At 44.2% G+C, this 13,289-nt stretch overlaps 1 protein-coding gene across 1 annotated transcript; it reads right to left on the minus strand.

Annotated features, from left to right (window-relative positions):
- Positions 1 to 880: 880 nt before the first annotated feature.
- Positions 881 to 12,029, minus strand: ACTR5 (actin related protein 5). Its single transcript, XM_059827259.1, has 9 exons — positions 11,646 to 12,029; positions 10,510 to 10,739; positions 9,468 to 9,637; positions 8,390 to 8,607; positions 7,864 to 8,046; positions 5,120 to 5,242; positions 4,439 to 4,578; positions 3,379 to 3,511; positions 881 to 1,978 (listed from the first exon to the last, which is right to left on the minus strand). Exons 1-9 carry the CDS (start codon positions 12,027 to 12,029, stop codon positions 1,721 to 1,723), a joined length of 1,839 nt encoding a protein of 612 aa, XP_059683242.1. The 3' UTR covers positions 881 to 1,720.
- Between the last annotated feature and the right edge of the window lie 1,260 nt (positions 12,030 to 13,289).

The following is a 13,289-nucleotide window of genomic DNA, read 5'->3' on the forward strand; positions in this document are numbered from 1 at the left end:
CACATTCTTTACCACCCACAGAATTGCCTTAATGGTCCTGAAAATCAGTTCGCCTCCAGGCAACTAGGGACAGGATCAATAGTCCAAACATGAGGTTACCTGAACGGGGCAAGTTCCCTTCTCCTCCTCCTCCCCCTGCCCAAACAGCCTGTTACGGCCACGCCAGAGGTCCATCAAGACCTGTATCCCACCTGAGAGAGACCAGTGCTGGGTGCTGCAGGAACACTGTAAGAGAGCAGGTCTGTAACGAGCCTCCTCTGCTCGCCGAGGAATATGCAACTGCAGGACCTCCTATACGCAGGTGAGACCTCCCTGTTTGACAGCAAACATCTCTTTTTTTTTTTAACTCACAGATCTGGGTAATACTTTTTGAATCCAGAAATGTATGTATCGCATCCTGTGGCAACAAACTCCTCACTTCAACACCAACAAGCACCTCATGTCCTTCGTTTTGAAACTGCCGGATGACAATGTATCTTGACGCTCTGCGGCCCTTAAGGACAGCGAGTCACCGCCTCTTCACCTTCTTTATACCAGTTATGCTCTGGATATTTTCCCCATAGTCTTACCAGCCTAATAGTTTACAGCTTTTGCCAAAGTGATGGAGTCTGCTTAGGTTTCAGCTCAGCATTTAGTATTGATTATTCTTTTGAGAAAGCAACAGCAAGTTGTTCAGTGCGACAACTGAATCCTCAGTCAAATTTAAGCTAGAGTATGTTGTGCAGCAGGAGAGGGGCCTGGCTGCAAACCTGCATTTTTCAGCAAGGTACAACTGATCAAATACACCCTTATTGCTGTGCTCTTTAAAGAGGTCAAATCACTGAAACACAGAAGTTAGAGGTAAAGCAAAAAGTTTGCTTTATTGCTAAAACAACTTTTGATAAAAAAATCCCACCAGTCAAGAGCTGCCCTGCCCAGCCACCACTCTTGCAAAACCACTTAAGGACCGCACAAGATTTGGCAGTCCTTCTGGACTGCGCTTTAGGGAGGGTTCTGTCTTTATAGCTGGACAGTGCTTTATGCGACCAGGTCTCCAGTTTCAACCAAGACATCAATATCACTGACATAAATGAAGTCCAAAAGTATCTGAAATCCCTTCGCTTAGTCGGCAGTGGTTTAGCAGAAAGCGTGTAGCAGGAAGGAAATCAAACCAGAGGCGAGCACAGGAGGCCTCAGGAGGAAAGGCACGGATCGGCCCCCAGCCTCCAGCAGCAGGACGTGTCCCGGCCAACAGGTCCCGAGGAAGGCTCACTGCGAGGAGCGAGGGAGACGCCTGCTGGGCTGACTCGCTTGGTACAGGCCCTGACCCAGCTTGGATCACACAATGAAGCAGTATAAAACCAGTACATTTTAATTAAATAAAAAAAGTTGTAAAACATACACTCTCAAAAAACCCTGAGTCTTACTATGCAAGTTTATAAGATGGTATTTTTCTCTGGAACGCGCTTCTGTTGTCTTCCTCCTGGCTGATGCATACTCCTGTGTTATGCATGAGCAGCACTAAGCATTTGTTGCAAGTGCTCCAGCCATTTCAGCTGACGCCCCAGCGCGGCTTGTCCTCCTCGTTCAAGTGACCGGATGAGATGTTTAGTGCTCTCTGAGCAGCCAGCAAGGCTAGGCTGAAGCCTGCACTCCATGCACAGCTCACACTGCAACCCCGTAACTCTTCATTCCTCGGCACTGTCATCTCCACCCGAGAGTCTGTGACAAAGGCGCGGTGCTATGCCTGCTCACAAGGATTGCCTGTGCTGGATGTCAGCGCTCTGCTAGGTGCTAATGCCTCTGTTGTCCGTGGGGCCTGCTTTGGAAGGCGAATAGGAACATAGACATTTGAAGCACAGTGTTCCTTGAGGTACTCTCCCCCTTTTTCTTCATAGTCTTTTCTGGTTATCCAGCCTTCCTCACGGGTCATGTATTCCACTGCCCAATCCCTAGCCCCATACCAAGCATCTAAAACAGGACTGGAAGCAAGGTGAACCTGGATGGAAGGAAAATAAACAACGACGTCAATTCAACACAGGAGAGAAAAGCCCTTTTTACTCTGATTACGGTAGTATATGGCACAAACCACTGAATTTCAGAAGTTTGAGCTGATTATTCAGTGTCTCAGAGGAAGAGTAACGTTAGGAATGGGTTTGAAACGTATTTTCACCCTGAGATCAATTCTGCATGAGTCTGCTGTGTTTCTACAGTTTGAGAAAGCACATGGGTGTATCACATTCACAACCAACAGCCCTCACAGCTGGAAGCCAATGCTGCAAGAGTTGGTGGTACTGCAAAACAAGTATCAAGTGCTCCAGCAAAACTTCCTCCCTGCTTGAAGTAGCAGGGAGGAATACCGCAGGCTAAGAAATCGCTGTATGTGGGGAAGGACCACATGTACTCTTCCCACTGGTCTAGATTCATACTTCCATTTAAATTATTCCTATTACTGCAGCATGAACTGCTATGGGCTTGCTAGACTAGACACCGAGTAAATCCCATGTGCGGTATCTGTGAGGTAACAGATTTCTGATAGGACCACCCTACAGATGGCATTTTAATGGAAAGAAGGAAGCTCTTATTCAGTTACAAGCAGCGAACATTAAAAGCAGAAGAAAACGCACTCAAAACTTAGCAAGCAATATCCTTCCTAAAATTAGCAAGTATATGGTTGTAACTAAGTTTCTGTCAGTCACACCTGGCTCACAGCTGCATACAATAATTGTACAACACAAGGGTTGTGGAATCACAAGATTGTATTTACACTAATTTTTTCCTCTCCCCAGTTTATAACCTGATTTTCTATTCAAGAAGTTAGTAATTTCGGAAGACAAGGTGGTTTCAGAACAGCAAGGGAGACTCTTGTAAGTCTTACAAAATGCACGGCAAACTCTGAGACTTGCCCAGCTTGTACTGTGCTTGTTACTAAAAACATAGCAAGGGATCACTTTTAAGATACTTGCTGGATCTCTTTTGCTGCTGTCATCACGTGTAACAAATTGAACATGTAACTTAGTTTTGAAGTGAGCACAGTTTTTCCCAGCAACTACTCCTAACAAAGGTTCCCTGTTCCAGATAGTAACTGTCCCAATCCTAAGAAATCAATCTGCAAATTTCCAGCAAAACATGCTTGTGTGTGCACGGTCCTTTAGCTGAAGCGGGTTTTCCTTTTCCAAAGCATCTACTCTACTCTCTCTAATGTCTTCAGAAGGAGCAATGGTATCTTTGCCTAACCTTCATTTTCTCAGGTCAAACCAGCTGTTTTCAGTGTCTTGTCATAAACCACTGTCCATTCCCATGCTCTCAGTACATCCGCTCTGTACCTCTCCCAACCTGAATTACTGTTGAACACCGATGAACGGACTTTTCACGTAACCATCTTGTCAATACATGTACCTGAAAAGACGACTGGAAGGGCCTCATTTCAAGGAGTTCCTTCTGGACTCTGGCTTTCAGTCCAGGGTACATTGCATTTCCACCCGTGAGAAAAACATTCTGGACAAGAATAGCTTGTTGCTCCTTTGGATACCTACAAGGAACAAAAAACAACTTCAGTCTTTCTCAAGGACATCTCTCCCTGTAAACTGAACAGCTATGGGGTGATAGCTTGTCTTCAGGATTCACTTTGAGAAACTTCCTTCACTTCCCTAGCATGAAAACCTGTGAGCATTTGTTTTCTGGAAATTCAGGGGGCGGCAGAAGAAAATCCTTAAAGCACTTTGTGCACTGTACCCCACAAACGAACAACTCAGTAGCGCTGGAATTCTTACATTTCAGAAAATGCAATCTTGTATGTTCATACAGTTCGGGGGTGACATTTTGCTAATGGTAAGTTGTCTGGAAATAGCTGTCCAGCAAACTTGCCTATATTATAACTTAAAAATGTCACCCCTGATTTTGGTCTCACAAAACCAGAGACTGCCAGCTCATTGTTTCAAGGGATGGATATTTACAAGGGTTTGTTGTTTCCCTCTGTAACAAGTCGGACCAGGGGGTCTCCAAAGTGGTGTGCGTGCAAGACAATCCACTGGGGTGCAGGAAGATGATAGTTTTGCTACCATTAATAAATAAATAAATAGTGTTTATTTCACCTTTATCTCATCCTTTTTTAATTTCAATTTTTGTGTACATTTAAAAATGTACATAATATACTAGTTCAGTAGTACCTGTATGTAATCTATAAATATACATATATTGGAGGTGTGTGCTCAAAAATATTTTACTGATGGGGTAATCGATCAAAATAAGTTTGGAGACCACTGACTTAAGACAAGCAGAGTTACATGTGGTTTGCAGAACAGGAAGACATGTCCAACCTGCAATGCTCAACCCCACCAAAAAGAACTAGTCTAACATAATTTCCTGTATTATTGTTAAGTAACCAAAATTGCAAAAGCTGATATCAAAACAAGACTAGTTTATTTGAAGTAAGTGCCAAGTAGCTTTGTAAACTCACCTCTCAAGGACATATTGCATGGTTTCTGCTATACCAGCCTGGTCTTCTCCTATCAGGGAGGGCTGGAAGACAATCTCTGGAGCCCTGATTCTTTCAGTGCCAAGGAAAAGCTGGTGGTACTCTGCCAGGTTAAACACGGGCTTTCAAAAGATGAGATTGAAAGGTAGTGGGAAACTACGTTAAAGAATAGTAGTATTCTAGAATAAGCAAAATTTCCAAACAAAAGCAGATCGTAATGCTCTCACAGAAAAAGGGCCATGCTGTAAAAGGTTCCAAAAGGCCAAGGAAGTTGGACTTTTCCTATACTTTATTCTGTTTGGTACCACTCAATCCTAAGGCTCAACCTCACACGTTAAAAACTGTGTCCACTGGGATGCGATATTGGGCTATGGATCGATCACACACAAAAACACTTGAGCGGGCCTTTTTTTTTTCCCCCCTAATAACATGGCACTGCTACAACAGGCACTGCCTGCAGAGTGAGCCAAGTGGGTATATTCATGCTCTAAACCATCAGCTAAGATTGCAAGGACTTCTCCTCTCAATGTCCTGTTCAGATAGTTTAAGCATCTCTTCCAAGAGCAGGCAAACAATGTTTGCATTTGGAGAAATGTTAGCAGATTAGCTGGACAACCAGGAGGCAGCAACCTCTGGCATGAGGCGTAGATATAGAAATCAAACCTGCACTGCAGCAACAGGCTTCTCAACTTCAGGCTGTTCCTCAGCAAATAAAGGTTCAAACTCATTAATACTTTCCACATCCTCCAGTGACTGTTCACTGCCTAATGGATCCAAATCAGGTGTCTGGAAACACAGAAGGTATATTAAGGTAGGTTAGCTCAGGTGTGCTAAGCACATATATAACTTCAATTCTGGTGACACATTTGGAAAATTCAACCCCGATTCCCTCAAATCTCAACTCTAACATGCTTGAAACAGAATATGCTGTTCTCCAGCACTGAAGACAAATCAAAATGGTGAACAACCTAGAAAACAGGAGTTAACAGAAACATTCACGCAAAGTATAAAAATCAAACACTTTTCAATATATTTATCGTTATGCCGCCTTAGAAATTAAAGGCCTTAGTCAACAGGCTGACTGCCAGGATCCTAGCCAGCCATGTGCTAAATATAACAACACACTGAAACTTATTAAAATAGCTTTTTAAATTGGTTAAAACTTGGTGCACTCCCAGCACCTCTAACTGCTCTATAATTACCATTAAATTCCCTGCCTTGCTTGTGTGGGACTGGAAAACAAATATTTGCTAGCTACAAAGCCACCACACAATTTTTGACAGTTTCAACTGCCTAGCATTTGCACATGGGATATACCAAAAGCCCTTATATTTTACACAAATGTGAAGGTGCTCCCAAAGCCCCTTCCTAATGAAAAGCATAATTCAAAATCCTAGAGTACTTCACTGTTGTGAAGTAGGAGTAGCTTTTTAATTATCGCCTTTATTTTTGTGTTACAATGTTACCTTTGGGATTTTGTTGCTACAGATTTGTTTTTGTTATTTTAAGCTTGAAACATTTGTTGCAATGTCTAGCAAACAATACCAGGATGAGATAAAGCTAGATCCTTTAACCGGTCTGAGGTATCTAGCTTAGACCCACTTAAAAACCAAGCAATTACTCAAACTGAAGTTTAAGTACTGTTCATTGTTAGAGCAAACGAACGGTAGTCACTTGAAGTTATCTCCAACACTTATGCTTTTTTAAATCCATTTCTTTTTATGTCTTAAACCTAGCAACGGAAACAAACATGGAACTCTGCTGAAGAGTTGGCACAGACCCTAGGACAACACAATTAGTTTATAGTCTCCTTTGCACGGCCACAGAGGGATGGCGTATCTTCACAAATGGTTTTGGTGATAATTGTAGGCTCTCTCACAAAGCACAGACCAAACAAAAAGGCTTGCTGATTCATTACGAGGTCTGAGCATGGGATCCAAAACAGACATGTTGGAACATAGGCACAACCACTGGGCAAAATTACAAGGAGCTGACAGTCTTTCAATTATCTGTTTCTAGAACATTTTCTTTTGACAGAAGGCAGGAAGTTTCTTTACCACAATGGTAAGCCCATTATCTACCTCAATTTTGCTCAAACGCAGTCATTCTGATTCTTACACAAACTTTCCTGTGAAGGATAGGCAAAATATAACCAAGACGATAGCAGCTCACCTGCTGGTTTGGCTACCTGAGTTTTGGCTACATCTCAAGGTCCATATAAGCCACAAGAACTCCTCTATCTGGCACCACTCTAGTCTATGCTCCAATTCTCTGGTTTTCTCTACCTTTTCCTGAGCAAAGACTGATATAACTTAAAAAGCTCTATCTTACATGACTTGAAAGGCTATTTCAAGAAAATGCACGAACAGCCTTAGACCATCTCTTAGAAGCAGCTGCCATGTGCTGGGCCTGTATTAGTCTGGCAAAGCAGACAAATAAGCTTCTCATCTCCAAGACAACTCCAACAACCAAGTGTAGCAATTAATCTTTCATTGTTAAGTAAAGAGAATAGAACATGCCGCTTAATTGCATGAAAAAGAGAGAGCCAAAATGAAAGCAAAGGGTTAGCTGTTTACCATGAAGTTCTCTGCACCTGAAAGGGAAGAACAGAAAGGAAAACAAATACTGTTTTTAACAAAAAGTTTGACAGGTTCTTCTATATCTTTAATACAAGGCTAGAGACATTTAAGGGTGGTTGTCTTAAGATTATAACCACTTGAGATTTAAGTACTTCAAACTCCATGACATTTAATTGTCAGACACCGGGGGGAAAAAAAAAAAAAATCTTTAACATAGCAGACCCACTTATTTCACCAAAATTAATGCAAGAGCAAAGTTAGAGGTTGGTTTAAAGTATGAACAAAATCATTATGTTAGCTGCTGCACTTACAACTCTCTAAGCAAGTCAACCTTAAGTAAGGACAGCAGCTGGCATATGCTGCCAGGAGTAAGTACAAAGGGAAAGAGTAGTATCTTCAGCAGTACTTTCTCTGACCCTCTAGGGCTATTTTCTTTTCCTCCAATTTCTTAAAGATGTGCAGGAAACTTTTAAGGAAACTTACTGATTTCATATAACTGTATATTTCAACTACTGTCAGGAAGCCTACAGATTATGCTTAGAACTATATGGAATCAAACTGTAAGATATGTGCCAGAGCACAGTGCAGAACAGCACAAGAAGGGTTACTGATTTCAGGCATACTCTATAAAAATCAAAACTGACATTTTCTGTAGCTCCACAGGAAAGATGCAAAAGAGAGGAGCCATTGCAAAATTAACCAAGAATTGCAGTGTGTTAAAGCAAAAGCTTAGTTCATTAATAAAAGTCTGAAGAGGCACATTTTCAAGCCTAGAAACTTAATTATCTCAGAGATAATGAGAGGATTAACTTGGTGAAAACATTATACCTCTGGCTTGCTGTCCACAACATCCACTTCAATATTGACTTCTGCCTGTAGGATTTTCTGCTTTGTTTGTTCAACAGACAGACTCAACTTGTTGATGTAAGACTGAAGTTCTTCTGCAGAGTCCATGTTCAGCTCCACCAAAGCTTTGTGGAATTGATCCATTTGACCATCTTCTAAAAGTTCCTACAGACAGATCAGAGTTAGCTGTGATGAACAATACAGGGTAATCAACTATCTGTCAACTGTGCATGTACAGACACTTTGCCTTCATTACTAGACATTGTGATGCGCACGCTTCGGCAGTATTCAAAATATTTCACAGAAGAAGTACTGTTCAGAACCTGGAAGCATCCTCTGCATCAGTAATCTCACCCTTTTATCCTGCAAGTAACTTTAAAAAGCTCCTATCAGAAAACACACAGGACAGTCGTAGCTTCTTTACAGTGATGCAAGACCTTCTGATAAAGCTCCAAGGGCAGCCTGCCCTCCTCCCAAAAGATCACACAGAAAACTTTGCCTTGATTACCTGTACGTATAGTAACCTGTCCAGCCTCTCTTGGTCAAGTTGCAGCTTCTCTTCTCGACGACGTGCATTGAGTTCTTGAAGTCGACGTAATTGCTGCTGCCTCCTCTCCTGCTTTTCCTCTGATGTCAGAGTGCTTCCCAGCAGTTTGTTAGAGAAAGGCAGCTGCATCTTGTGCATGTTGTTCTCATAGTACTCTGGGGACCGCCACTTCTGTAGCTCTGAATGTTTTGAAAGCAAAATAACTATTTTGCCAGGCTGAAAACAATGATTTGTGTGTTGTATGCACTCCACACTAAGTTCAGACTTAGAAGAAAGAAGGCAACAATGGTCCAACCTAGGATTCTGTCACCTCTTGGCAGCTGTCCCCCTATTTAGCTACCCCCTCAGAGCACTACCTTCCAGTCACGTATTCAGCGCGCACGGTTCTTAGTGCTCTGTTCTCCAGCATGCAGGAAACACAAAGTACTAAGAAGTGGGAAGCGCACATTAATGTCTTTTCTCTCTTCCCAAGGTAAGGGAGAGTTCTCACACATTTCTAAGGACTCTTGCAGGCTCTTTCATAAATGACAAATTTAAGAAAAAACTTTTCTTCGGCCACTACTTAAGATGACATTTCCTATGGAAATCTTTAAAACTTCTTTAATTCACAAAAAGACATGAGAAGTGTCCTCTGCAATTTTGGAAACCTTAAAGCAGGTAAGAACCACGGCCAGATGCAGAAATCATCCTCATAAATTTAATGGTTTTTTGGAAGCATAGAGTAAAGTAACTAATAAAATAAACTCATTTTTAATTCTTTTCCTCTGAAATAATCCCCATTTTTATTCACAGAGAAATTTGAATGAATAAAGAGGTTTTTTTTTTTGTAATTCAATTTTGTTTCTATCTTAATGTTAAATTTGAAACTGTTGTCAAGCATTTCCCATGAGCTAGATTACCAGAAAGACAGCTATAAAGAAAGCAAAATAGTAGTAGAGTATTTCTGCCAGAATCCCAGCCAACTTGAGAACAAGGGATACAGAGGACAAAACTAAGTTTGGATGAACACTATCTAGTGGTAAACTACAGCTGGTTTTACCTTCTATATAGTCCTCTGCAATGTAGCTATGCTCATGCAATATTTCCTCCATGCGACTGAGAGTGATGGCAGCAAAATGTCCTGGGTACTTCAGCTGAAGAAGGCGTTGGAGATACACAGCTGCTTGACACCCTCCAAGATTAATACGTTTGCAGTTTTTAGCATCCAACCTGAAAATGCAAAGAGACACAGCTGAGACTGGAGAGATCCTCAAGTTCAGCATAAAACAGACCTCCTACTTTCCTCAGTATTATTTTATTTCTGATACGGTGAAGCAGATGGATGAATATTCACAGATAAATATTTCAAGATTCAGTTACCAGAGAATCTAACACACCTGCTTTTCTCAGACAACAAGCATAATCACTGCTTTGTTATTGCAGATACTTTCTGAAAGGCTCTGTTCTGCTTTAAAAAACCCAAACATTAACTAATTTCGACTACAGCAAGGAATTGTTCTATTTTAAGAAGGGAAGTGATGGTTAGTGGAGCTAAAAGTAGTTCCTTTAACCATTGTAACATTTCATAGTTGGCCAGGTATAACCCTCGACAATTTGGAGCATCTACGAGATATAATAAAGCCATTTCATGCAGTAAGGATTAAAAAATTAAAAAAAAGAGTAAAAGAGTAGAGCAACGTATCAGCTTAATTAGAATTATAAAAGCCTCAAGAACTGCAGAAATCTCACAGAGCAGTTTCTTTTGTCCCAAAGCTGCTTTAAAACCTAACATGTTTTTTAATGCCTGATCTTACTTGGGGCAGATATCCCTTTCTACTTTTGAAAGTACAGATCTATGCATGAATAATAACTAAAATTACAATACGTACAAGGACAGCACTGCTTCTTCAATTCAAAATTCAACAGAACTTCGTAAAATCCGCAGACCTAGTTTTAACTCATCAGTATAAATTAAGACCTGATAAGAGCTTACACTGCAGAAGCTAGAATACTGAATGCTAGAGGAATGGATATTTGCATCACTGCAAAGTCAATGACTGACAAAGAAAGGCTGCACCATTCTTAAGACAGCAAGAACCCACCTGCCTTCTAAGACTGGCAAAACGTGTGTACACTGATAACCTGAGGATATTACCAAACCACTGCAGGGCCAGCTCTGCCTTCTGTTGTGGTAAAAACTATACAAGCTATCTACGCCATAGGACACTTTTGGCACTTGATAACATTCGAAGAGGAGCTCTGACATCATTTGTCTTGAATACAGAGGATTGCACACCGCTTCTGTCAAAACAATTGGATGATCGACACAACCCTGTAAGAGACAATAGAAAAGAAAAATAATAAAGGTATGAAGGGAAAATCCAGGGATGCTTAGCCTTGTTTCTGCTTTTGAACATCAGCAAGAACTCCTCCAAAACAGCAATGAGAAACCACTTTATGCGCAGGCTATTAATCACATAAGTTAAATTACATCTAGTGCTTAAGAGGGTAAAAAAGAAGTCTTGCCTATAGCAGGGCTTCCAATGTTAATTCAACCAAAGAATAAACGCCCAAGGGTGGAGAAGAATGGAAAGCCTATAAGAATTATTAAAAATCTAAGTAACCCAAATCTACGCAATGATGAGACAAAGTGCGAGTGAAAACTGGTGTAAGTGCAGTTCAGCACTAGGTAAACCTTTCAAACTGCTGTTGTCACACAGGCAAAAGGCTTCATGGTCTGAGGAGCAACTCTCAACTCAGCTGGGTGTACAAAACAAGCAGTCAATGAGCACTACTAATAAGGGTACTATAACAAAACGAGTGACGTTTAATGCCTTTTTCAAAAACTGATCCTGGACGCTGGTTCTCGGCCCCTGCCTGACAAGTTTGCAGTCCAAACCTCTTGCCCTGCAGCTGTATCCTCCCGCTTTTGCTTTACCACAAAACTATGAAGAAATTAAGAGACTAACAGGTTCAAAAGACACCCTTGGGGAGCACCTGGCCCGGCCAGGGTCACCACAGCAGGTTGCTCAGGGTCCGTCCACCCGGGGCGTGAGTATCTGCGAAGAGGGGGACAACACAACGCCCCAGGAGCAGGGGCGATGCTGGACCCCCCCATTCCCACCACGCACCCAGGCACAACCTCCCCCTCACCCAAGCTCCCCCCCCAGGGCCGGGCCTGGTTTCACCGGCGGCTCCAGGGCCTCGCCCCGGCCCGGCCTCCCCCGCCCGGCGGTACCTGCGAGGCGACGCCGAGGCGCTGGAAGACGTGGTCGAGGAGCAGCTCCTGCAGCTCCAGCTGGACGGGCACGTTGCGGTCGAAGGGCGAGCGGAGCAGCCAGCGCAGCGGCTCGGGGCTCCCCAGGTCGTTGCCCACCTGCGTCTCAGCGCCGGCCCCGCCGCGGGCCCCGCGGCTGCGCGCCGCCAGCGAGCGGAACCGCAGCAGGGGCTCGGCGGGGACGGCAGGGTCGGCGGAGGCCCAGCCCGCCCGTGTCTGGAAGGAGCCGTTGTCGATCACCAGCGGCACCGGCTGCGGCGTCCGCACGGCCGCGCTCGGCTCCAGCACCGGGTCGGGGGCCCAGCGCGCGTCGCGGAAGGCGAACACCCGCGAGGCCGCCGCCATCTTGTGCCCTCCCGGCTCCCTCCGGCCGGGAACGCGGGCACTGACACACGTTCCGGGCCTCGGCGGCGTGAGGGGCAGCGCCGGCTGCTGCCTGCGGCCCTCCGCCGCGCCCGGGCCGCGGGGGGCCTGTACCCCCCAACTCCCCTCTCAGGCGGGGACACCCTCGCCCTCTGCCACTCCCGAGTTAAATCGGACCGCGAGCCCTCCCCAGCCTGGGTGGTCTGCTGGAAGTGAAGACCCGCGGCCCTGGCCCGCGCGGGCTGTCATGGGCGGTCACCTACACAGCGTGTGCTTCCTCAAGGCCTCGTCAGCATTCCGCGCCCACACCTCCCTGCCGAAAGAAGGGTGCCGGCCGTGGCTGAGGCGGCCTTGCCTTTTCCACGGGCCTCCGCCGGATCCGTGCCCGGCGCCGGGGAGAGGGGCGCGCAGGGCGGGGGCCGTCCTGCCATGGCGGCGGGGGGAAGGACAGGCCCGCTGCCAAACCTGGCCGCTAGCTCGGCTTGGTGAAGGGCCCGGAGAGGTCCCGCTGACATGACTAACGCTTTGCCATTAAAACCGAAGAGATGACAACTTCTGGGTTCTGCTCCTCTCCGTCACTCTGGTCACTGCATTTGGGGACAATCCACTAGCAGCCTGATGCTCAGAAATGCCACCAACCCGCAACCCCCTCTCTGTGAAATGGGGACTGCAGAGGTTTAGCATCCTTGAAGCTCAGGTCATTAATGGCTTTTCTCACTTGTTTACCCAATGCACAAAGTAGGGATAATAGCTTTCTTTTATCACACAGGGGTGTTATTAGCATGAATTAGTAAGAATTTGCAAAGTTCATTTAGATCTTGGCATTAAAAACCTCATTTCAAGGGGCTGTTACTACATAAAAAGCAAACACAGGCACACAAGCAGGAACATTAAATGCATGCAATCATTCATAATGCGCACTTACATAGCTGCTCTCTTCTAAGGTTTACTGAGAGCTACACAAACAATTAATTTAGCCAAACAACCCCCTGTGAGGTAAGCAATAGATAATGGATTTACTTTATTGATGGAGAAACACATAGTGTGATGAATATCAAGTTACCAAAGCCACATATCTGCTCCTACTTTGATCACTACTGAACTCCTTTACTATTAAGCAATACATTTAGAGACACATCATATGAAACATGCTAGCTTGCCTTTCTTGGAGGGAAGGGAGAGAGAAAGGCAATTAAAATATAGAGGTTTATTTTCCTAATGGATTAACTAATAGATGGAAAC

This window comes from Gavia stellata, chromosome 20 (genome assembly GCF_030936135.1).
Source record: "Gavia stellata isolate bGavSte3 chromosome 20, bGavSte3.hap2, whole genome shotgun sequence".
NCBI lineage: Eukaryota > Metazoa > Chordata > Aves > Gaviiformes > Gaviidae > Gavia > Gavia stellata.

Bases quoted from the DNA above. Each gene is read 5' to 3' on its own strand.
- ACTR5 (XM_059827259.1), bottom strand. From the start codon at position 12,029: ATGGCGGCGGCCTCGCGGGTGTTCGCCTTCCGCGACGCGCGCTGGGCC. The intron at 8,047-8,389 runs GTAATCAAGGCA...ATCTGTCTGTAG, and splicing joins ACAGGTTACTATACGTACAG to GAACTTTTAGAAGATGGTCA. The intron at 3,512-4,438 runs GTGAGTTTACAA...TGTTCCTTGTAG, and splicing joins ATGCAATATGTCCTTGAGAG to GTATCCAAAGGAGCAACAAG.